The sequence below is a fragment of the Ailuropoda melanoleuca genome, chromosome 15, assembly GCF_002007445.2.
Source record: "Ailuropoda melanoleuca isolate Jingjing chromosome 15, ASM200744v2, whole genome shotgun sequence".
Classification (NCBI taxonomy): Eukaryota; Metazoa; Chordata; class Mammalia; order Carnivora; family Ursidae; genus Ailuropoda; species Ailuropoda melanoleuca.
Genome location: NC_048232.1, coordinates 81,826,876 through 81,852,281, shown reverse-complemented (window position 1 = coordinate 81,852,281; position 25,406 = coordinate 81,826,876). Strand labels below are relative to the sequence as shown.

The following is a 25,406-nucleotide window of genomic DNA, read 5'->3' as shown; positions in this document are numbered from 1 at the left end:
GGAAGTGTTTGTTAGACTGCCCTGCGCCCGACCAGGCTTCCCGCACGCCAAGCATCCACCGGGTTCCGGGCCCGGACTCCCCCCGCCAGGCGAGGCCCCTTTAAGAGCCAGCGCGCGCCCCCGCCCCGAGAGCGCTCACTTTCCCTAGCAACCGCCCCGGGGGAGGGGGAGGTCCTGGCAACTGCGCGCCGGCCCCGAGGGGTCACGTGACGGCCCGCAGCTGGAACACGAGCGCGCGCCCCACCGCGCGCCCGCCCGCCGGGGCCTGTGCGCTGCGGCGCGTGCGCGAGCGGTGCAGCACCGGCCGCGGGAGCAGGGAGTATTATGGGCTGTGGGTGCCGCTGAGCAAGATGGAGCTGTCTGCAGTGGGCGAGCGGGTCTTCGCGGCCGAATCCATCATCAAACGGCGCATCCGAAAGGTGAGCCGCCTCCCGAGGCGGGACGCCTTGCCCCGCAGCTGGTGTCCGGGTCCTCGGCCCATCAGGGCGAAGCGGTCCCGCTAACCCGCTCTCTCGCCCACCCCCGCGCCGCCGCCTCCTCGCGTCCCCGCATCCTCCCCACCCCCACTCCCCCCTTTTTTTCTTCTCTGTTTTTCAGGGACGCATCGAGTACCTGGTGAAATGGAAGGGGTGGGCCATCAAGTAAGTGCCGGTGGGGTCGAGGGGGGAGGGGGGAGGGGAGGCAGCGGACTCTCGGGCCTTTTTTTCCCCCTTGGTGGTGGGGGGGGGGAGTGTGCACGTTTGCTGCCTCGCATGTGCCTCTGCCTGTTAGGTTTTCATTTTTATTTTGTGCATGTGTGACTCGGCAGGTACAGCACTTGGGAGCCCGAGGAGAACATCCTGGATTCGCGGCTCATTGCAGCCTTCGAGCAGAAGTGAGTTTGGGGAGCTGGCAGGGGCGGCGGGGCCAAGGCTCGGCTGGGGCGCCGCGCGGGGAAGCGGGGGAAGCGGGAGAGCTGGGGAAGGCCGCGCGGAGTGGGGCCCGGGAAGGGGCTCTTTTTAACCTTTGGCGTTTCTCGGCCGCAGGGAGAGGGAGCGTGAGCTGTATGGGCCCAAGAAGAGGGGACCCAAACCCAAAACTTTCCTCCTGAAGGTAACCTGGCCCAGCCCCAGCAGCCCCCTCTCGGGCCCCTAGCCCTGGCGCAGCATGGGGCCTGCAAGGGAGGGACAGATCCTCGGCTGCCCAGGCAGGCGGACCTTTCCAGAGGGGCCCCAGCTGGGCAGGGGGTGGTTGTGAGCCCCCGACCGAGCCCCTGGCAGCCGGCCCTGGCCAGCCCCAGTTTCAGCAAGAGGGGCCTGGGAGTGGGGAGTGAGGGAGGAGGATAATCCTCGCTGACAAAACCAGGGTCCAGGCAGGCCAGCCGGCCTCCAGCATGGGGGTGGATGAGGCAGGTGGGGGCTGTCCTCCTGAGGGGGTGGCAGGGAGGTTACTTGCGTTCATCCAGTGAGGCGAACCCTCATCACCCCCAGCCTTGAGCTGGTAGGGCTCTGCCTGGAATTAGAATCCACGGGGAAAGTAAATGTGGTTTCCCTTAGGGCTGGGAACAGGAGAAGCATTTGGGGGCCACCTGCCTCCCTGCCCCCAGCTTCCTTCTCTCTCTTAGGATTTGTTCTGCATGCCTCCCCTCCTCACTGGGGAATGCAACTTGAATTTGACCTTAGATCACTTCACTTTGAGTTTATCCCCTGGGCCGGGCCACTGGCTTCCCCCCACCCCTGGCTGTTTCTGAAGCTTCTAATGAGGGTAGGGTGTGGGGGAGCAGAAGCATAGTGTATTAGCCTTGGCAAGGGAGGGAAACCTAGCCCCAGAGGAAGCCATCTTAGAGGTTTCGGGGGGGTTATTTAATTTCTCTTAGTGAGAAAGAACAGAGTCTGAGAGGGAAGGTGAGATGAGGAGACAGGCAAGACTGCAGACGGGCGTCGGTGGGACACCACCATCGGCCCAGTAGTGCTAAAGTTACCGCGGGGCCCCTTCCCGCCGTGACAGCCGGTGACTTGGTAGCGATTGGCACGGGAAGGGCAGGGAAGAGACTGTGCAGAATGCACAACCTTGGCATCTCCCGTTTGTGCAAAAGGCTCAAAGCCCCAGGAGGGTGGGGTGGGCTTCTCTATGCATGGGTAAGGGTTTGAACTTAAAGCAGACGTGAAAGAACCACTGGTTTCCAGAATTACATATTTCCGTGACTCCTGTTCCCAACCCACACCCGTTAGGGGATCCGTGGAGGAGCACCCTTAACCCTTGATGCTTCTTAGGAGGAGGGATGGGGCGGAGGAGCCTGAGGGCCGGTGGGCTGTGTGACAGCCTCTCAGCGCAGCTGGGGCGCCCTCTAGTGGTCAAGTGAGTAATGACCGTGAGCTTGGATTCGCGAAGTGCCTTTTTTTTTTTTCCGATAGCTCTTAGCTCCAGAACTGGCTCTGGGCCTAACAGGGCTGAGCCCTCCCTTGGATTTTCTCCTTCAGTCCTCTCAACAACCCTATGAAGGAGTGTTATTCCCATTACCCAGATGAAAAAAAGGCCCAGAGAGAGGAGGTGACTTAACATGAGGTCCCACCACCCAGCTTCCTGGCTTCATTCTGGCTCCTTTTCTTCACCCTGTCCCTCAGAGAGTGCATACATCCGGTTGAGGGGACAAGGTGGACACACCCAGGGAGCCATGAAGGCTGCAGGGGTGGTGGGGCAGGCGGGGGAGAGGTGGCTGAGAGGACCCGAGCCTTAGGAGAGCTATGTGGGTGTTTGCAAGGGGTGATAGAGACCAGCTTGGTCTGAGCCCCTGGCTCTCTGAGTCAGCGAGAGGCAGCGTGTATAGTAAACAAATTATACTCCGCACTTACTTTCTGCCCGGAACCGTTCTGAAGGGGACCAGGAGCCCGTGAGGTAGGTTGTGATTGAGCCCCATTTTACACCTGGAAAAATGGAAGCCAGGGAGGTTGTGGAACTGGTCACAGAGAGTGACCATGGTCACTCAGACCTGGTAGAATCCAGGTCTTTCATCTTCTGTGCTGTCGTCTGTGCTGCACGCCAACCCCTCACCGCCGTGCCTTTCCCCGCCGTCAGCGTGCCGTAAACACGGTGGCTGTGGTTGGCATTTTTAATTCACAGGCAGACCCAGGTCCCACCTTCACAGAATTCTCAGCCTGGGGTGGGGAGAGGAGGAGGAGGAAGGGTAAACCAGTCTTTTTTAAAAAACAACAACAATAGTTAGAAGCTATGAAGTAAGAAATGTCTCTCATAAGAAGTTTGGAAACTGTCCATTAGTAAAAGATCGTTGCTCATCAGCCCCCTGCCCCGCCCCCCCCGTGGAGAGAAACCCCGTCTTTCTCGAGTACGTGCTATGGGCCAGACGCAGCAGTGAGCAGGTAGCGTGTAGTACCTGACGGTATGTGATGGCCCGCCAAGCCAGAGTTTCATCCCAGCTCTGAGGTTTCCCACTTTTGCCCCGCCTCAGGGACCCTCACCCCTGGACTTGGGCAGAGCCATGAAGACAGAGGTCTGGCATGAACGCCAACCCCCTGGGAGGGATCAGAAAGAGTGGAGATTCCCCCAAGCTCCCTTGGGGGTGAACCTGCAGAAGGCCCTGCTTGCCATGCCGAGGAGAGGCTGGTTCTCTCCCGCCCTTGTCTGAGAAGGGACGTGAGGGATTGAGGCCCTGGCTCCACCAGCCGGGGCCCAGGAGGAGCAAGGAACCCTGGCATGGGGCACCCTGGGCCATGGGTGCTGCTACCTAGTGCTCAGAGGGACTGTTGGCCAAGCAGCCCCAGGAGACCCCCTCCCAGCGGGGTCAGGAGGGCCAGGTAGCGTTAAAAATGTGTTTCTACCAGCTTCCAAAGATCTTGCTAATTCAGCAAGTAAGTCCCCAAACACCCCTTTGGGGGATTGTGGTCAGATACAACCTAGGTTTGTCTTAGGGGCACACAGGCTACCTCCCAGGGACCGGTTAAGTGTCTAGTGCTGGGGGGGTGGGGCATGGAGAGACCCCAGACCACACATCCCGCTCTCAGGGAGCTCATAGACTGACTGTGGGAATGTGGCCTCCCCCTCGGCCACCACTGTCTCCCACCCGGCTTGAGGCAGACACCACCTAGCGCGTCTCCCCCACCAGGAGCCACGATGTCTGTCAGCCTTTGCTTTTAGTCCCTTGACCACTGCATCCTTTCACCGCTGGGCTCTCTACCTCCCCTGTTGGTCTTAGGGGCAGCCCTGCGGCAGGCCACCAGACCCTCTGTAGCTGCCTCGAGCATCATTGGCTCCGAAAGGACCAGGGCTCCCTCCTACTAAGGCTTCATCCTCTGAGACAGGCCTGTGTCCCCAAGCTGTGCTTCTGTAGGCCCCATCCGTCCTTTATTACATTGAATCACCCAACATCCTCACTGCCCATCGTGCGTCTTCTACAGGGAGGGCAGCCCGTGGGGGAGAGGCCGTGTGTGTGTGTGTGTGTGTGTGTGTGTGTGTGTGTAGTAGTTCCGAGCAGCTGGCTTGTGACTCTAGCACTTAGGTAGCGAAGGAAGGACTGGTCTTGGAGGATGGTTTGTATGGCCTTATGAGTCCCCTGCTCTCAACTCGGGGTGTCTGAGGGCCCTGCCACACCCCTTATCTTCCATGAGTGGCAGGTGAGCTGCTGCAGGGAGCCTGGGACAGTTCCTGGCTGCCCACAGGCCTGCTCTGCCCTCCCCCCACCCAGGCCATCCTGGCACAGATGTGAAGTTGGTCCCACCTCGTGGTCCATCCCCCCCAGGCCCTTGTCTTCCTGGGGTGGATTCCAGCCTAGGCTTTAGGTGCTGGCTTTGGAATCTGTTGGCACTGATTTGCTTAGCCCCAGGCCTTGGGCCAGATCCTGGGCAGACATGAATCAGACCCAGGAGGGGAAGTGAAGGGGGCTGGGCGCATACAGGAGGGGCTGAGAGGGCCAAGGGGCTGTCCCAGAGGTGACGGTCAGCCAGGGAGGCCAAGTGCAAGCTGGAGGTGCAGCCTGTTAGAAGCAGAGAGCACAGAGCCTTTGGGACCCTGCAAGTAGGTCAGTGGCGCTGGGGTGTGGGGTGGAGCAGGGAGGGGCCTCCCTCTTCCTTCTGTCACCAAGAATTGGTCCGTGGAGGAGTGCCAGGCTAGGCTGGGCTCCTTCACAGAGCAGATTTGGTCAGGGGCTTCTGAGCAAAGGGCCGTTCTTTCCATGCAGCGTCCTGATTGCTGACACTCCTCTGGGTCGGCCAGGGCAGCTGTCCCAGGGGCCTACAGCCGTCAAAAGTAGTGGGTCCTGGAGTCCCACTCGGACCAGGGCTCGACCCGCCCTCAGACCCACGCACTTGGCTTTCCCCTGTCCGAGTCCGTTTCCCTTCATCTCTAAGACGGGGTTGGGAGCGCCACGGATTCTCCGAGGTGCTCTCAGGATGGTCTGATGAGACGGGGCTTGTGGGCGCTGGCGCAGGGGCAGCCCAGCCTCCGCTCACCGCCCCCTCCGCCCCGCAGGCGCGGGCCCAGGCCGAGGCCCTCCGCATCAGCGACGTGCACTTTTCCGTCAAGCCGAGCGCCAGCGCCTCGTCGCCCAAGCTGCACTCCAGCGCCGCCGTGCACCGGCTCAAGAAGGACATCCGCCGCTGCCACCGCATGTCCCGCCGCCCCCTGCCCCGCCCAGACCCCCAGGGCGGCAGCCCCGGCCTGCGCCCCCCCATCTCGCCTTTCTCCGAGACGGTGCGCATCATCAACCGCAAGGTGAAGCCCCGGGAGCCCAAGCGGAACCGCATCATCCTCAACCTCAAGGTCATCGACAAGGGCGCGGGTGGGGGCGGCGCGGGGCAGGGGGCCGGAGCGATCCCGCGCCCCAAGGTCCCCTCGAGGAACCGCGTCATCGGCAAGAGCAAGAAGTTCAGCGAGAGCATCCTGCGCTCGCAGATCCGCCACATGAAGTTCGGCGCCTTCGCGCTCTACAACAAGCCCCCCCGGCCCTCTGCCTCCGCCGCCGGCGGGCAAGGCGGACGCGGCGGCCTCCCCGGGCCCCGGGCTGCTCCTGGCCCGCCCCCGCTGCCCCCTACGACGCCCGCAGCTCCAGCTCCTCTGGCTGCCCCTCGCCGGCGCCGCAGTCCTCCTCCGACCCCGATGACGCGCCCCCCAAGCTGCTCCCTGAGACCGTGAGCCCAGCTGCTCCCGACTGGCGTGAGCCCGAAGTGCTCGACCTGTCCATCCCTCCTGAGGCCGCGGCCACCGGCAAGCGGGTGCCTCCCGACGTCCCTGCTGCCTCGGGCCAGGCGCCACCCGCGGCCCCTGAGCCTGCCGGCACAGCCTCTGAGCCCGAAGCTGGGGACTGGCGCCCCGAGATGTCACCCTGCTCCAATGTGGTGGTCACCGATGTCACCAGCAACCTTCTGACAGTCACTATCAAGGAATTCTGCAACCCTGAGGATTTCGAGAAGGTGGCTACAGGGGTCACAGGTGCCACTGGGGGTGGTGGCAGCAGTGGGGTGAGCAAGTGAGGGGGCTCCACCAAGGAGGGGGGTTTGGGGGGGGCCCTCCTGCCCTAAGTCATACTCCTGCTCCCACCCCCGCCCCCGGACACCTCTGCCTGTGCTTTGCTTGTTTCAAGGGGCTCGGTGTGGACCCCGGGATGGGGCTGGCCAGTTGGAGCCCCCCAAAGCCCGGTGGGAGCAGCGGTCCTGGAACGGGTTAGGGCTGGGGTGGGGTGAGGGCACTTGCAAGTCCTCCCTCTTGTCCCCGGGCACCCTCCCTGCCCGTGCATGGTGGGGCCTGCTGGGGGGCTCCCAGGGAGCCCCAAACCTGGGGTTCAGCTGCCACCTCCGCATCCCACTCTGTCTCTCTCTCCCCAGCTTGCTTCCAGCTCTCACACACAGCATCTGATTTCTCGGTGCTAACCCGGCAGCTGTGGGGCCCCTTAGGAGACCCCCTCCCAGTGGGGGCGCTGTCCCTTTCCTTCCCCTGGATGCCTGGGCAGGAGGGCCAGGGATGGCGAAGCCCAGTCGGAGGTTGAGGTGAGGCCGGCCTCAGCCCCTCCCTCCACATGGTGAGGGGAGCGGGAGCGGAGCCAGAGGCCAGGGTCTTCCCGCCCACTTCTGGACCCACCCGGGCAGGACCCCTTAGGCTCCTTCTGCCTCCCCATCTCAGAGGTGGGAGCGGCTGGTCACCCTGCCCCGGCCTCCCAGCATCTGAAAGGCCCTTCAGTTCTTGACCAAAGGTGCTACAAGAACCTGCTGTGGAAACTTCCAGCTGGCACGCGCACCTGCTGTCCCACGGCGTGTTTGCGCGGGCCCGGGCTTTCCAGGCAGCTTTGAGGCTTCCTCAGAACGGGGTTGTCAAAGGCCCGCCCTTTCCTTGCCCTGACTGGTGCGGGTCTGAGGAGTTTGGCGTGGAGCCCCCAGGCCAATCCCCGCCCCCCGGCCCAGCTCTGCTGGGGTGCACGCCTCCACACCCTTCTGGGTGGTCTGCCTAACCAGCCAGGCCTTTGCTGCAGGCATGGCATGGTGGGGACTGAGGTGGAGAGGGGAGACCCCCACCCCGGCCTTCCCCTTCCTTCCTCCCCCGCATCTGGGGGAAGGAGGAAGCCTGGAAACCACTCCCCGGGGGCTCCTGCCTCTCCGGCCCCCCTGCCCTTGCTTCTGACCACTGAGGCTTTTCTCAGAGTGCAGCCTGCTCAAAGCAGTGGAGGGGCCCGGCGCCCAGGGCAGCTTTCCTTCTCTCTGTTGCCAGGGAGCTGAAGTGTCCATGCCGGTGGCAGAGACCAGGGCCCCAGCTTTAGGCCGGGCACTGGATTGGGGAGGGGGGCAGGCCAAAGGGGGTGACCAAAGAGGAAGCCTGTTCTCCAGGGGAGGGAGCGTATGCGGGACCCGGGCTCTGGGGCGCTGTGGGAGGCACCCACCCGGCCAACCCCGGGTCTCAGTCTGGCCTGGGGGGCAGGGTCCTGAGCATGGCTCGAGGGAGCTTCCTGGCGTGTGCAGCGAGAGGGGTCTCAACTCAGAAGCGTGATGGCAAAAGGTAGGAGGAGGCAGAAAGGGAATCCCGTTAGGTAACAAATGCCTTTGTCCGAAGTATGGGAGGACTTGGTTCTTCCAAATCTCCTTGCCAGGGGCCGTGGCATGGTCCCTGCCCCTCCCCACCCCAGGATGTAGAACAAGGGCCCTCACAGGGTTTGGGGGGCTGGCACTCCTAGACCCCTCCCCACCCTGCCCTTTGTGTTGGCTCTGTGGCCGTCCAAGTGCCAATTGGCTTCCCCCCAAATAAGGGCTGGTATTTCTCCTCTGTCCTTAGAGGGGATGTCCCCCCCCGACCCTGCACCCCAGGTGAGTGGCCGCCTGGGGTGCCAGTTACAGGTGTTTTCCAGAGACCATAGAAATGTGTTTTCCTGAGAGTCCGTGTCATTCGTGACTTTTTTGTAAAGACGTTGTGTTTTCAGAGGTGATTTTATGACAGGAAAGTGAAAGAATTAGTTTTGCAAAAAAACAAAAAACAAAAAAAGAGGAAAAAAAGAAATAGAAAAAAATATTGTGGGATTCCTATGGGGTCGGGGTGGGAGCGGGGGGGAGAGAAAGAGATATTTAAAGAAAAACTAGTACCGCAATGATTGCACAGGTGAGGTGGCGATGTTGGGAATGGGGGTGGAGGCCTGGGCCCGGCGGGTCCCTGGGGTCTGGCCGACTGCTCGCTCGCTCTCCTCGGCCTGAGGCAGGGGGAGGCCTCCCTCCTGTCCTGGGCCCAGACTCCACACCTACCCTCCTTCAAAGGGAAGGCTGACCGCTGGTCCCCATAGAACTAGCGAGAGCTGCAGGGGCCAGGCGAATGGGGCTGAGATTTTGGGGGAGGGTGGGGGGGTCAGCAGGAGTCCCACTGGTGCACCCTCGGTGACTTTGTCCAGGAAGGCTGGTGAGTAGATACAGCTGGGTTTCTTGCTCTCTTCTGTTTGTTTGCCAGCTTGTCGGGTCATCTGGTCCCTCCCTCCCCATCACCCCAAAGACCATGACACCCCTGAGCTTCCCTGGCCAGGTCGGGGGCACAGGCTTCAGGAAGACAGGAGCTGTAGGCTCTGGGAGAATCTTAGGTGGTGACCCTAAGGGATCGGGGGTAACCATGGGGAGAAGGGCATGCCTGTCCCTTCTCTTTCCACAGGTGTTGCTGCCCCGACCCTCAGCCACATGGCCCCACCCCATCTCAGCACATGCAGAGGCGCGCTCGCACACTGCTTCGAGGTGGGCTCCTCCCCTGGGAGGCCCAGGTGGGCACAGGGTCGAGAGAGTGGAGCCTTCCTTACCTCTCTCCCAGGGCGGCTCTGAGCGGGGACCCACAACCCCCCCCCCGCCACTCTTGCACGAATCAGCCTCCTACAGGCCCTTCCTCTCCCCTTGCTGCTTTTCCGTTTGCCTAATTACCAAGCAGAAGTTGCATTCTGGTTTGCTTTATTTTTATATGTGAAATACCCCCAAAGCCCGATCTCCCATATTCAGTAGCGGTAGGGGCCTCTGTCACCTCCCCTTAATGCCACCCCCTCCCCACCCACGTGTCATAGGAGACAGGTGAGGTCTGGTGTCTCCAGTTGGAGGTGGGAAGTTGGGACACCTCCCTGTCTCATTCTCCTCTCTGACCCTCAGTGTGCCCTTCTGTGAAATGGGTGTATCGGGCTCAAGGCCTCTTCGTTAAGCACTGCTGGTGTCCAGACGGCTGCTGAGGACTCAGTGCTGGCCGAGGTCACTGGCGACGGGGCCTCTAGCGTCCCGCAGCCCCCTCTCATTCCTGCCCTGCCAAGGGTTCTGGGGCAAAATCAGCTCCGTCCTTCCCCTGCTCTGGAAAGAAACGATGATTGAGGTCCAACCTCAGTGCGAGGTAGGCAGAGGGGGAGGGATCACCCCTTGGAAAAGACCAGGAAACTGGGGCTCCGGGAGGCAAAGCTGCTTCGCTGGGGTGAAGAGCCTAGCTGCTCTGGCGTTTTGGGGAAAGCCCCGTCAGGTGGGGGCCCGGACGCTGCAGCCGCTGCAGAGCTGGCAGGCTCCCCCCACCCCCTTGCCAGGCAGTCCTGGGTGAGGGGTCAGCCCGGAGGAGGAACCTGTTAGGGGTGCTGGTCCATCACCAGCCCTTTTAGCCTCCATGGGGACCCAAGTGGACGCACCGCCATTCCCACCTGTTGGGGTTTTATTGGTTGGTTGGGTTGGGTTGGGTGTTTTGGGGTTTTTTGTTTTTTGTTTTGTTTTTGCACTTGGCCCATGCCGGACAGTGGAGCCCCACACGGTCAGTTCCACTTTTGGGCTCCCATGCACTAGCGGCAGCCTCGGGGGGCGTGTATGGTTTAAGGAATCACTTTTAAAAAGAAAAGGAAAGTGTTTAGAGGTTTTCGTTTTTTTCAGTCTGCATCTCCGCTCAGATTCAGAAAGGAGTTTAGGGGCTAACACCCCAGGAGTGGGTCTCCCTAACCTGACTCCATCTTGCTGACAGTCACCAAGATGCCGAAATAGGGGGACAGGCTGATGGGGACTGAAGACCCCACGCCCTAGGCCCGCGGGGTCCCCCTGCCCTGACTTGAAGGAGTCGATACCCCACTCCAACGGGGAGTGAGTGCCTACTGTATGCAGAGCTTCAGCTAGGCAAACGGGGCTGGTGGTCTTAACAGGGGACCCCTTGCAAGAGGCCAAGGTAGAAGGAACGAAGACTTCTGGGGCCGAACCCCTGCTATTGGGTGGGGTGCAGATGGACACGTTTTGTTCGTTTTAATTTAAAAACACAAAGGCCTAAAGAAATGTATCTTATAATTTTTTTAATTTTTGAAAAGCTCATTTAATGAATTGTGCACGAATGAATTCTATATATATAAAATATACGTATATAGCTCTATATTTGGGGAGGGGCGCTGTCTCTTTTTTTCTCTTTCTCATTTTAAAAATGAAGTGTTGCCTTTGTCTGTGGTTCACCCATCCAGCTCCCAGCTGGCTAAACTTTGCCTCCAGTGGTGAAAGAGAGGGACGGAGTTGGGTAGGCAGGAGACCAGGAGTGGAGGTGCCGCCCCCGCGTGGGGGTGGGTCCCCCAGGCCACCTGCCCCTTCCCAGAGGCTGCGGGTGGAGAAGACGGCGTGTTTTGGGTGTGGGTTTTGGTTCTGTTCTGGATTTGGTTGTTTCCGGGCCGGGGGAGGGGGGTTTGTGCCGATTACTCTCGTCTTGTACGTTTAGTTCCGCTGCTCTTCAATGTTGTATCAATGCCAGGAAGGGGGAGTGAAAAGCCTCTTTTGCCCCCCAAATAAATTGTCACATTCCGAAACTAAGGTCTAGCCCCTGGGGTGGGGACGTGTCTGTCTCATTTCTTCCGGCTGTGCCTGTGTGAGGAGGGGGGTGTGGCCTGTCCCTCCCGCTGTGGCTGTGGCCTGATTCCAAGCTCGCCACCTCCCGGCCTCCCCCCACCTGGCAGCCTGTAAGTGGGCTGAGCTGGAGGTGAGGACCCCTACCCAGGTTAAGACCGAGGTGCTGCCAGGCAGGCGGGCACCTGGGAGGGGGAGGTCCCGCCACTGCCCACTCCCCACTTGGGATCACAGTGGCCACCGAGGAGGGAGCACGTGGGCTGGGTCCCTAACAAGTTTCTTGCCACAGAGCCTGGGAGAGCAGGCCATTCTCTGGGCACTCAGGTGCCTTCTCTGATGAGACAAGCAACCAGGAGGAGCCCTCTCCCCACATAGGGCACCCTCGTGGGTTCAAAAGCTGCAACCCCAGGCAAGCCTATAACCCTCAAGGGTCCGCTGCTCTGCTCTCGAGCCACGCCTTTGCGCATCCGTGGCCACCCGTTTGCCGGGCCTTGAGCAGGTGTGCCCCCAAATCCTCCCCTTCCCCAGCACCCCCGCCCCCTGATCATGAAATCCCCGGTGTCTCCCCTCTTGGATGTCTTCCCACCCTGCGCACCCCTACCCGTCCTGACTGGTCTGCCAGGCTCTGTTCTTACCTGCTCCACCCCTCCCTCTTCCACGCCAGTGCCACAGGGGGCTGGAGCCCAGTGCCCTCAGGAGCATGCCCCACGCCCTCCACCTGGCAGGCTGCAGGGGGTGCCGGCCCCTCCCACTCTCCTCGTGTCCTCTCCAAGGACCTCCCATGGCCTGCAGTGCCTCTTGGGCACTGACCCATGGCCTTGTCCCTCCAGGGCCGGGGGGGGGGGGCACATCATCCCACGCTACCCACAGCTCACAGCCTAGTGCCTGACACACTCTAGGCCCTCCATTCATTTTTTCTCCAATTGTCACCCCCGTACTGATGGGGTCAGTGAGGCCAGGGAGTAGCCAAGCAGTGGACCTGGGACCCCAGGACAACTCATCCAACTGGTCCTGGGCCAGCAGGACAAAATGGGAGCATGTCCCTGTCTGCCCCTGGTCCCGGCAGGTAGGTGGGAAGGTGGGAGAGGGCTGTGGAGTCCCGCTGTGAAGTCAGGGCTGGCCCTCCTCCACGGCACCTACTCCAGGCCACCCCTCCCCACCCTCCCCCTGGTCATCTCACCAGGTTCAGTGTTCTGTTGTCCAAAAATCCTTCATGCATACTGACGGAGAAAGCAGCCATGAGCTCCGTGCACCCACCACAGGCCGAGCCCCAGTGAGCGCTTTACTGTCTCCCTTCATCCCCTTCTCTCCCCGTGCCCACCTCCACACCACGCACCCCCTCCCCAGCGCCCAGGGAAGCCCAAAGTGAGGAGCTGTGTCACGGGGGAGACTTGGTTAAAGTAATCGATTCGTTTGCCTGAAGTGGCACAGCTTTCAGTGGTGGAGGGGGCCGCTCTCCAGGCTCAGCTCTCGCCCCCAAACCCCCTGCTTTCTGGGATTGGCCGCCCTTGGGAGGCCGGTGCATTCAGAGATTGAGAGTCAGTACTGCCCCTTGTCACAGGGCACGCCATCGCTAAGCAGTGAGTTCTGTGTCTTGGTCGCCTGTGAGCGAGTGTGGCCAAGACTGTGTCTTAAGGACATTGGAGGGTCTGTTGCGAGGCCTGGGCAGGGCCATGGACTCGGCTCGGAGGGCACGATGCCCTGTCTGAAGCGTGTCCGGGTCACTGCTGGCGTCACAGGGTTCGTCTGCCAGGTAGTACCTGACCTGGCCCCCATCCTCACCTCCTGTTCCTGGGCCTCGCCGGGGGTTTGGGTCATTCCCGGGGTGAAGCTCGGGGCTGGGAAGAGGGAAGGATGGGGGTTGGGATGGCCCAGAAGGACAAGCTGGCACAATTACTCCGTCATTTTTTCAAAGCTGTAAGCGCTGTGGTTTTTCTGTCCCTATCAAGCTCTGGCTGAAGTGAAAAGGGGGGCTCAGCGTGGTTGCCTCCAAAGGGCAAGCCCCCCTCGAGCCAGATCACAGGCCTCCGGGCCCATTCTGCACCTTTGTTCAGGCTGCTGGCTTCTGACAGTTTGCACTTCAAAGAGGGCTCTGGCTCAGAGAGCGCAGGGATGCCTGATCCGTGTGTGTGTGTGTGGGGGGTTCTGCAAGGGCGGCAGGTGAGCCCCCACCCCCGCTCCTGACAACTGTGCACTCTGAGCACCTGCTCGTCACAGAATGGAGGTGGGAGTAGCCCCGGTGAGCGGTAATGAGAGCCGGGCACAGCGGAGGCGGTGGAGGCAGCGGGGATGGCAGGAAGTGTTCAGAGCTGAGAGATATTTGGAATATCGAAGATTTTGTGACTGGCTTGCAGTGCTTGCAAGCGGGAGCCTCTGAAAACCTCCCGGTGTCTGGTGGGCAAAGGAACGGGTGTTGGTGCCGCTCACGGGCGGTCCGGGGAGCCCGGTGGAGGAGTCAGCTTGGGAGCGGGGTGAGTGCGGTTTGGGACACCTTGGGTGTGAATCAGCTGTAGAGGTGAGGCTGGGAGCTGCACGTTCCCGCTCACCCAGGCACTGCTAGAGAAATCTGTCCCTTTGTTGCAGAGCCTTTGTCCCCAAGTGCACCTCAGCGCTGAGATGTCACCAGACACCCTGGAAGGATCACTAGGGACTCAGGTGTTTTGCTCCAGAAGCCACGGGTATATCCAGCCCCTGCCTGCCACCCACCCAACAATCTCACGCCTTTCATCTGAGTGAGGTTGTAGGGCAGGTGGCTGGGGACAGTGAGTCAGACAAGTGGTTTGGGGGGGCGGGGCTGACCAGCGTCACTCAGAGGCTGAAGGAGTGGAACCCCGGTCTTGGGCATGGTGGATGGAACCTTCGAGGGGATGGTTCCATGCCTAGAGATACTAAAGTAAAACAGACGTTCTGTTAAATACCCAGCGACCTTCCAGGATCTTAAAGAAATCCCCAGGGACCATAAACAAAGAGGAAGCCAGAATCAGAGTGATAAGCAGATGCCAATCCTTTGCCCTGCAGCGTGGGTCTGCAGGTGACACAGGGACAGGTGTGGGGAGGTGTTGGCCTCTGCTGATCTTGGTAACCAAGGAGCTTGGATTCTATATCTGTATACGGTTGGGAGACAAGGCCTTGAGCCCTTGCCAAAAGAGGTCTGAAACCAAGACACCTGAACCAAGCACATCTTCAATGAAAAGACAAATGGTTAAATAAAAAAAAAAAAGTTGTCCAGAGACGTCTCATTTTTGGCTCTGGTTGGAAAAACAAAAATGAAGTCTCTCTTGAGAAATCATGACTCTAGACCTTCCCTAGCACAAATCTGAGGTTTGAATTTGCATTACCCACATGGTTCCAGAACTGCCAGGTCTGCTAGTTAACATACAAAGCAAATGTGGGCTGTGTGACCCCCACAGAGCATGTGACAATAGTAAATACAAGCCTCTCTGGAGGACATTCCCACAGTAAGAGACCAACGGGATACTCATGGATAAAACCCTTGTTAACGTGAGCTTGCAATCCAAAATTACAAGACATACAAAGAAGCAAGCCACAGAGGCACACAGCAGAAGGACAAACAGCAGGTAGGCGCTTCTGCGCCTGACACGTCATTTTCAAGCACACACTGAACATTGGCAGATGTTACCGCGTGCATCACGTGGCATGCTATAAAAGCAAATCCCAATAAACTTCAAGAAATTGTCATCACAGTTCATGTATAATTAAATGAAAAATCAATAGCTGAAGGAGAACCGAGAAACCAAGCCTCCTATCCTTGAATAGTAACCCACGTCTCTCGTTCCCCAGCATCACGCTCCCTCCCCAAACTTCTGAAATCTCTGTAAAGCCATGAGACTCAAGATGAATGTGAAAATGTGAATACATGGCTAACACACAGGATGGGCACAGCCAATCGGAGTTGAAGCTGGATGGGAACAGGTCCCCCGCCGTCCCTCTAGACGGAATAGGACCTTCATTAGAGCAGAAGACCAAAGTCTTCTCTGCCTCTTCCAAAGGCTGAGCTCGGAGTGTGACAAAGACATGAGCTTCCATATAAATGAGAGCTGGTACCGATCGGCCTTTACGAGCCAGAGGGAAACATGGATGCAGAGCCGAGATGCACTGATGGAAATGGGACAAAGCAGGTGGCAGGGTTCTTGGTGCTGTGACATAAAGGCAGGCCCCCCCTGCCAGACTTCTGCCCGCCTCATCTCATGGTGTGAAATCCCAGCACGAGCAACGCCCTCTTTTGAGGTGGATTTGGAGGTCCCTAGGGGTTCTCTGTTAAGGCTCCGACACTCCTGTCTGTGAGGAAGGCAGCAGGACACACTTTGGAAAAGGCAATTGTAGCCTGTCCCCCATGGGAACTCATTAAAGTGACCGTCCTCTCTCGGGCTCCCTTGACAATCCCCACAGGCACCGGCAGCATAGTTTCCATGTCCAAGTGTCCTGGCGGAGGCTTTCTGCTCTCATCAGCCCCAACCTGCTTGCCCATACTCCCCCCTCCTCTGCTGCCTGCCTTCCACAGCCCTGTCACCAGAAAGAGACCCTTGCCAAGGTTCAGGTGGTCGGGTCCCTTCCCCTCTCCAGCCCTTGTGCTCCTCAGCTGTCGTGAAAGCCGGGAGTCCCTGCCTGGCGGGGTTCCTCCGGAGGCCTGAGGTGATGGGGGCAAAAGGGTTTCATTCGAGCATGGCTTGGGTAAGAGGAGACCTCTTACAGATCCATGTGTCCACACTTGACCATCCCTCTGACTTCCCGTCCGGGGGCTCCAGGGGTCTGCTCACCAATTCTCTATGCCCTCATCCCGTGTAACAGCTTCAGGATAGCTGAGAAACAGTGGATGAGTCCCCACTCTGCCATTTTGTGATCTCAGGCCTGTCAACCACTCAAAATGGAGGAGAGGGGATTCCTCTAATTATCCTTCCAACCCAGAATGGCTCTAAGAGGGACACCTAACACAGACAGAGCAGACTTTACAAGGATTAACTAATTAAATCCTCACGACCCAGAGAGCTCAGTACCCACCATATAGAAATGAGGGCACTGTGGTCATGAAAGGTGAAGTAACGGCTCACGAATTCCTATGGAGTGGAGGTGGGATTTGACCCTGTGCGGTCGTCCTTCCCACTGGGCCAGCGTCCTCCGGTGTAGCAGGGTAGGTGAGGGCCCAGCGAGTGGACTGGGCGGCCTGACTGGGTGGGTCTGCACAGCATGTTGCTCAGCTCCACTGTGCCTCAGTTTCCCCATCTGTAAAATGGGAGATGAGAGTAATTCTCCCTTCCTCATGGGATTGCAGGGAACCCTGCTGAGGGCCCCATGAGCCCGGCTTTGAGCTGCACCCTAGAGTTTCACTCTGGCTTAAGGCTCCCATGGTGCACCCAGGGAAACGCAAGAGAGACTGAGTCATCTGCCCCGGGAGGCACTCTTGGTAAGTCATGGAGCTGGAATTGAAACCCAAATGCCCTAACTTCAAAGCCCATGCTTTCAACCCCTCTGCTCCACCCCCACGGGACACCCTCAAACTCCATGTTCCAAACCAGCCTCTGGACTGCAAATTGATCCCCGCGGGCTGCGTGACTCACTGTCTTCCACTGGTGGGGTCTGAACCCTGCGCCTCGTCTCTGACTCATCCCTTCCTGGCCTGTCACCAGCGTCTGTGCCGGAGAGACCCCTGAATGGAAATGCCACTCCAGTCCCTCCCTTCCCCTCCAGCCCCCTGCTGCCCAATCCAGTCCAGACCCCCAGAACTGAGGACAACGGGTACTAAGTACCCCCTGTACCAAAGCACAGACTTGCAAAGGGGCTGGGCCAGAAATACTCCTGGTCGTCAGCGCTCCGAGGCTGTGTGGCTAAGTGGGGGGGAGGGGGTGGGAGAGGCGCCTCTCTTTAGAGACAGTTGGCAATGCTCCCCGATCTCAGGCCGAGTGAGGGGCTGCAGAAAACCCAAGACGGTGTCCCCTGGAATTCTGAGGGTGAGCGACGAAGGGGAGAGGCTGGCTAGGCTTCTTTGCTTCTGTGGGGCAAGGACCAAGCTGCTTTGGGAATGGCCTGCCCTCCCAACCTTCGGGGGCCAGGATACAAGTGTGTTTCCCAGGGCCGGAGAGAGAACCTTGCAGAATGTGGCTGGTTTGAGGTCATTTTGAATTAGGACCTGCCCCCAAGAGGGTTGGTGTGTGTGTGTGGGGGGGGGTGAAGCAGGGAAGGGGCATGAGATCCTATCAGAAGGACTCATGTTGGGTTGGACCCCGGAAGGCAGGTGCTGAAGGGGGCTATAAGCCCAGCCAGCTCAAGGAGGCTTTGCCCAGGTAGAAACTGGTGGGAGATCCCTAGTGATGGGGGGGTGTCTCTGAAGAACCCACAGAAATACCCCTAATGAGGAAGAGTGCCTCCTTCCTCATTATACAGGTCTTTGAGTGTAAGGCAGACTTGAGGGAAAGGAGAAGCTTTGAATAGAGCTTGAAGCTTTGCTTCTAGACTAGACTATTTTAATATCTAAAAAATTAGGTAAAACCCAAGAGTGACTGAAAAAGTTATGAGATATGCCTGAGATTTCATCCAAGAGTGGGGAAAGGTGGGGTCAACAGAATGGGTTGACAAGGCAGCCACTGGGAAAGAGTAAAATTACTTCTGCCAGCAGTCTGCCAAGCAAGCAAGCTCATTCTGGGTCTGTTCCCTGCTTCAGCTTCCAAACAGGCCCTCTTTCCTCCCTTCTGCTGTTCCTGCCCTACCCTTAACCCCTGTCCCAATCCATCAGGCTCAGGCCTGCCAGAACGGCCTTCCCTGCACCGCGCTTCCGCCTAGAAAGTCTGTATAGCCTATTGGTCATGAACTTGAATGTCTGGGTCTGAACCGCAGCTCCTCGCCTTGGCAGCTGAGTGACCTGGAACCAGTTGCTTAACTTTTCTGTGCTTCAGCACTACGAGCTGTACCATGGGGATGGTGGTAGCAGCATGCCAGTTCCATTGGGGTTTGGTGAGGCTTTGGATAATTACGTATCACGCACTTAGGAACAGAGCAAGGACCACCTCGTCATTATCATCACATGCTTCCTTCTTGCTGTGTAATCTCGGGAAAGTCCCTTTCCCTCCCTGTGTCTGAAAAAATAAATTGTGCATGGGTACGATTTGCTAGCGGCTGCAGCTAATGCTGGTGGCAGGCAAACTTCAGAGGAGAGAGACCCAAGCCCAGATCCATCCCGAGGCGGGCCAAGAAGAGGGCTGGCAGGCTCAGTGGGCGGGAGCAGGGGTCCAGCCAGCAGGACCGCCCACGGTACCCTGCTCTCCTGCATGGTCCCTTCTTCCAGCCTCTGGGAGAGTCTCCCCAATCTGACCCCCAACTCCCCTAGGGATCACCGTGGGTCCCCCAAGCTAGATCAGGAAGCCCGTGCTATTTGAGGAGTAGCCGCCAGATACCCTTGGCTCCTTGCTGGATACACATGATTGCTCATCGATGAGGTCCCAGGGACCCCCCTTGCCTCTAACCCCGTCACAAACCTCGACTCTGACTCTTCAGTGTCTATCTGTCCCTGAGCCTCCTTCATAAGGAGACCTGTTATCTTTAGCAGGCCTTCCATCATCTCCGTAGACCGCAAGGTCTGCCCATACCCAGTCTATGGATTAAGAAAAGGATGCTCCTGGAGCCCGAAAACTTGGCTTCCCTGCCTTGAAGTGCAGTGTCTGCAGGACTGCGGGGTCATCAGAAAACTGCCTTTCCTAGAGGAGCTGGAGAAATGGCCGTCGGCCCTTAGGTTCCATCGTAGGTGATGTAGACACACGTGGACCTCATCCTGGGTGCCAGTGACCCAGATACGAAAGACATGGTGCTGGACCTCCAGAAGTTCTCAGGGTCACGGGGAAAACACAAGTCACAGGTCAGTGCAACAGAAACAGGTGCCAGGACCCCTGGGTGAGGGCGGGGGCGGGCCACAGTGGCTCCTGGGTTTAGACAGGCGCCTAAGGTCAGGGGAGGGCTTGGAGAAGGAGGTGGACTGAGCCCAAGGTGGCGTGAGGCTCCCAGAAAACAGTACTTGGCTGTTTCCTCATTGGTCAGGGTCTGATTGACCCTGAGAGCAAGAACATGCAATGTGGAGTCTGAAAACCTCCATGTTTGAATCCCAGCTGTACCTGCCCTGACCATGGGGCCCTGGGCAAAGGGCAGAACCTCTCTACATTTCAGTTCTTTTTTTTTTTTAAGATTTTATTTATTTATTTGACAGAGAGAGAGACAGCCAGCGAGAGAAGGAACACAGGCAGGGGGAGCCGGAGAGGAAGAAGCAGGCTCCCAGTGGACCAGGGAGCCCGATGTGGGGCTCGATCCCAGGACTCCGGGATCACCCCCTGAGCCGAAGCCAGATGCTTAACGACTGAGCCACCCAGGCGCCCCTGAGTTTCAGTTCTTAATCTGTGAAACAGGGAGGTTCTAATGCGGAGCTCTGGGGTTGCCGCAGTGAGTTACAGAGTTAACAAGTGTGAGGAGGAGGAATGGACTGAGCCCCAGGGGCTGGCGGGATGATGGCAGTGAGAGCACCCCGGCCCCCGACAGCCACAGAAACAGGACACTGCCTCACTGGTCGGCCATTCGTCCTGGTCTTTCTTGGCGGGGTCTGGCTGCAGGTATACGCCTTCCCGCCAACTGCCAGACCCCCTGCAAGGAGGACACCCGTTTCCTCCTTGGTTCTCAGCCCCTCCTGAGCTGGGAACAGATGTCCTCTCTTCCTGCCTGAGCCTGAGAGGTGGGTTGGCTCCTTTTGCTGCTTCCAGGGAAGGAGGAACCCTGGATGGAAATCTCTGGGCTTCCCCAGAGAGGAAAGCTCTCTCCTCCCTGTTTTCGGCCCCTCCTCTCTGGTCGGGCTCCTAGTCAGGGAATCTGCTGTAATAGGCAAACATTTCTGAGCCCTGCTTCCCCTTGGAAGGTGCCAGGCTGGGGTATGTTGATTGAACACACATATGAGCCTTAGTCTGAATGATCCCCCACTCTGTTCGGGAAGGAGGTGGGAGGGGAGCCAAGAAAGGACAGCGTGCCTTCGGAGGAAGGCACTGTAGGCACTTGGGGAATAAAGGTGAAGAAGTAAAAAAGGGGGCGCCTGGGTAGCTCAGTCGGTTAAGCGTCTGCCTTCAGCTCAGGTCATGATCCCAGAGTCCTGGGATCGAGTCCCACATCGGGCTCCTTGCTCAGCAGGGAGTCTGTTTCTCCCTCTCCCTCTGCCGCTCCCCCTGCTTGGGCTTGCTCCCTCTCTAACAAATAAATAAAATCTTAAAAAAAAAAAGTAGAAAAGGAAATTAACCTTTACTGGACACCTAATATGAGCTAGCAATAAATCAGGAAGGGATAGCATGTTTTGGGCATTTACTAAGTGCTAGGCACTGTGCTGTGCCCTAGACATACAAAACAACCTGGGGAGAAATGCTCCTTGCCTCCGAGTTCCTGGGGGATTTTACACACATCTCATGTGCTCTTATCTCGTTCTCATTATGTGGTAGATACCAGGACCCCACTTCATAGACGAGGAGAGACTGAGGCGGCTCTGGTTCTGGGACAGTACATCCCTGGCTGACAGTCCATCCTCCCTCAGAATGGAGATGTCCAGGATGGACACTGACAGCTCTCTTTGTCCCCCAGCCCCGGCTTCCCCACTCCCCAGGGAAAGGAAGCTCTTTAACTCACAAACACACCCCAAGAGGAATTGTCCGCCTTCGTTGGGAGCTTGGAGTATCCACAAGATACTCAGAGACACAGAGACACAGAGATGAGGAGGACGCAGCTGGTCCCTGCCCCGGAGGGGCTCATGGCCTTGCAGGAGACAGGGAAAGGGGAAGGGAAGCACAGGGGCTGAGGAAGGCAGGACGAGGGAGAGCTGTGTGCTGTTCCATACCCATTACATACTGGTACCTGGGCGGGGGGAGTGTGATTTGGAGATAGTTAGGGTGACCAACTAGCCTGACCTTCCCAGGACTGAGAGGTTTCCCAGGACACAGACTTGCCATGCTAAACCAAAATGAGTTGGTCACCTGAAGCCCCAAGTTCAAGGTCTGAGTCCGCCACGTGCCTGTGGCAGACAGAAACTGCGAGGTGCCAAACTAGCAGGTTCCCCCATTCTTTGAGACGTGACTTTGCCGTAGTCTGAAGGTTTTCCCTACCCACTCGTCCTTCCTTGGAAAAAACCTATCTCGGTTTCTATAAACATTTCTTGAGCAGATGTGTCATACCATGGACTTCACTAGTTTAGGGGAAGGAAAGAATATTCATCCCACCTTTTCTCAGCAGAGGTAGTAAGAGGGCAAGGGGAATTTACGGTGGGTAGTGGAGGGGGGAGGCAGTGGATGCCTCTTGGGGCCCTGAGACCAACTGTAGGGATAGAAGCTCTGGTTCATCCCATTGACCCCCACTTCTAAACGTCCCCTCGTCCACTCGGGAAGAGAGTCCCAGGGTGGGGGTGGGGGTGGGGGCCGTGGAGGAGCTGCTTCCTGACCTGTGTGGGGAAGTGGATCTTCACAGCGCAAGGGGTGGGCTGTGGCAGCCACGGAGGGGCACTGCTCCGTCCCCCTTCAAGAACGAGTCTGCTGCAGGGTTGCACCCGCTGCAGTTAGCAGACACTCTCCAGCTACCTTGCTTTCTGGAGTCACCCCAACTTCTGTTTGTTCGTTCGTTCATTAGACCCATCTTAGCTTCATAGAAATATTGAGCAGAAGATACAAAGATTTCCCATACACCCCCTGCCCCACACATGCATAGGCTCCCCCACTATAAACGTCCCCCACCAGAGTGATACATCTGTTGCAATGAAGGGACCTACCTGACACATCATTGTCACCCCAAGGCCATAACTTACATTGGGCTTCACTCTTGTTGTGAAGGTTTGGATAAATGTATAATGATACGTACCCACCATCATGGTAATTCTGGAGAAGAGTCTCCCTGCTGTAAACATCCTCTATGCTCCGTGGATTCATTCCTCCCTCCCCCATAACCCCTGGCAACCACGGATCTTTCTACAGCCCTTACAGTTTCTACTTCTCCAGAATGTCATATAGGTGGAATCATACAGCATGTGGCCTTTTCACACTGGCTAATTTCACCTCGTCATATGCATTCAAGTTTCCTCCATGCCTTTTCATGGAATGTCTTTCTGACAACCTTATAAATAATGCCCATCTCCCAAATCCCTCCCCCAACGCACACACACACACACACACACACCGCCTATAACTTTCTATAATATTACTTTTTAATTTTCTTTGTAGTCCCCATGACTATTATAAATTAACTCATTTATTTAATTATTCATTTGTTTACCGCTTGCCTCCCCACTAGAATATAAACTGTGAGTTTGTCTTATTTCCAGCTCTCCCCAGTGCCTGGCATTATGCCTGGTACAATGTCGGTCTCAAAACATATATTTTGAATGAATAACTGTACTTGTTCATTTAGGGCAGAATTCCCTTACCCTAAGAATGGAATATAAGTGAAGAAATAAAAAGCCTAGAGGCGCGAGACTTTAGAGGGAAAATGTGGGGACAATTCAAGTCTGAGGGGAGTTCCCCTGAGAATCCGTTTCTGGCCATCTCTGGAGGGATTCTGTATTAGGATTGGGGGGGGCAGTCTCTCCCACAGCCCCGGAGAAATGGGTTTCAGGACCTCCCTGTTAGCCTCCCCCCTCTGCCGCCGGCAGCAGCCAGTGCTGGGGGAACCAGCTCCGCAAACATTTACCAAGAAGCTTCTCTGGGTGGGGGCTCCGTGCTGGATGTTGGGGACAGAAAGGAGCCAAGGAGGAAGGAGACCAGCGGCACTCCGGGCAGCAGGCAGCATGCACAAAGGCAGAGAGAAGGGACATTCTGGTGCATTTAGGGAATTACGCACACTTTGGTATTGTTCTAGACAGTGAGGAATAGGAGAGGAGGCTGGAAGGGTGAGCAGTGTCCAGATTACCAACAGTCTTACAAACCAACAGAAGTATTACTGTTGTTCCCCCATTTTATAATTTGGAAAACTGAGGTGCGGAAAGGGTGTCGAGAATTGGGAATGGCCTGAGACTTCACCCCCCTTGCAAACTATGTCACACAACTGGTAACAGGGCCAGGCAGGGTGAGAATGAGGCCTTCGGGCTCTAAGAGAATCCGTGCCCTTGACCTCCAGGCGGTAGTGCCTCTTAAGGGGTTTGGAATTCATTCTGTAAGGGAGAGGGAGCCACTGATGGGCTTAGAAGCAGGAGAGTGGCATATTCCTATCACCGGTCAGTCTAAAAAGCCATTCTAGGGGCTAAACAGACCAGTTTAAACAAGATTTGACTGGAGCTTCTGGCCCCATTTATCCAATTGTCCCCAAATCTCATGGGGCAGCTCACATAAAAGTGGCACCATTTGGTGCCCAAGCCGCAGTGGCTTCGCAGCCCTTGGCAGCAGCCCCTTCTCTCAGCCTCCCCTGCGCTTCCCTGGATTTTCTGCAGCAGTTTCTTCTGGGGATGTTAGGCGCGTGTTTCCGTCTTCACAGATCACTGCATAGACGCACCGGAAGTCGCAGTGCCTCATGCACCCGCAGGACTTCATGGGCCCCCTTCTGCCTGTGTTTGCCTTCGGAGAGCCTGGCTCACCTCTCCCTTGGGGAAAGGCTTCCCCCACGCTGTGCCGCCTGGCGGGGTTTCCAGCTCACTTCTCCAGTGAGCCCTAACTCACGTCCACAGTAGGGCTCTGCGGGTCCATCATAGAGAACTTGCACTTGCTTGGCTCCCACTTTATAGCTCATGATCCTTGACGCCAGAGAGATCTGGTGAGCAGGGCGGGCATCATCCTGGGGCTGGGGGAGGGGTGGGGTGTGAGGAGCATGTGCTCAGGGACCACAGGGCAGGATCCCAGTGGTCAAAGAGGGTCCCCAGGGCTGTGGCCTTCCGAGAAATGTTCTGGTCTCTCCCCCCCACCCGCACTGTGCAGAGACTGCATGGTAGCCGTGGTGGTTCAGAGGCCCAGTCTGTGTCTTCCTCTCAAGTCAAGAATGCAGGCTAGGAAGGGAGACAGGCCTGGGTGTGGCCTAGGTTCAGCATTGACCCGGGTGTGGCTTTGGCCAGTGACTCCCAGGAGCCACAGCCCCTCTCCTCCACCCTTTTCTGCAAACAGCCGGACATCCTTAGCCTTCTCAGTGCCCTTCCAGCCCTGGGAACCCACGCTGGTCAGAAAACACTTCGTGGAAAACTAGAGCTGGACCTGAATTGTGGAGGATGGTAGGATTTTTTTTTTAAGTTTTTAATTGCAAAGTTAATTTGCAACAAAATATATATAGACATTTTTGAAAGGAGAAAGTAAAAGTCTCCTCAGCCACCCGCACACCACAGCTCACTCCCATTCCTTCCGGTTCCTTCCAGTGCCTGGTCCACATGCCCAGCAGGGTTCTGCCTTCCTGATTAGACTGCGATGGGGATAGGGGTCTTCTCTGTGACCCTTGACGTTTCCTGCCTTTACAGATTCAGAGGGGGAACTTCAGCTACCCTCTGAGATCATAGGAAGTTTTTGCTTCTTTGTTTTTCTGCTCTGTGTGTGTGTGTTTTCTTGTTTTTTGGTTTTTGGGGTGTTTTTGTTTTTGTTTTTGTTTTTGTTTTTGTTTTGATGGGGGTGGAGGGGAGTGAACCCTGCTCCTTCAGGAGGCCAGAGGTAGGGAGCGACAGGCTAGCGGTAGGCTCAAAATCTCCAGTCCCCTGCCCCCAACATTGACCTCTTTTCTTCTACCCACGCCCACCCCAGCTCAATCCCACAACCTGAGTCCCCTCAGAAGTGCCTGAACTCAAATGCTGCTCCAACGCATCCTAGCTGCGTGACCTTGGACAGCGGCCTGACCTCGGTGGGCCTCCGGCTTCTCAGGTCCACGGTGAGCGTATCCGCCGTGAGGCTTGATTGCGCCCGAGCTCGTAGCTCGCTGGGCACTGAGCCCGACACGGACACAAGCTCCCCGCCAGGTAGCTGTCGGCATTACGAGTTCGGGGAGGGGGCCGGAGCACAGGAGGGGTGCGGCGGGGGTCCCCCGGGAGTCCTGCCGCGGGGCCACCGGGTCGACGCCCCCACCCCCACCCCCGGCACGGTGCGGGCGGCGGGATCACGCTCTCGGCGGCGCCCGGGCCTCGGCGCCCGGCACGGAACGGGTGCGGGGCTGGGCCAG

General features: G+C 57.7%; 1 protein-coding gene across 1 annotated transcript; it reads left to right on the top strand.

Moving 5' to 3' along the window:
• Positions 1-246: 246 nt before the first annotated feature.
• Positions 247-11,240, top strand: CBX6 (chromobox 6). The gene is given in 7 exon segments (XM_034643609.1): positions 247-419; positions 598-641; positions 809-874; positions 1,026-1,092; positions 5,461-5,922; positions 5,924-6,004; positions 6,006-11,240. Coding segments are annotated over 7 exon segments (1,245 nt in total). The 5' UTR covers positions 247-350; the 3' UTR covers positions 6,462-11,240.
• The last annotated feature ends 14,166 nt before the right edge of the window (positions 11,241-25,406 follow it).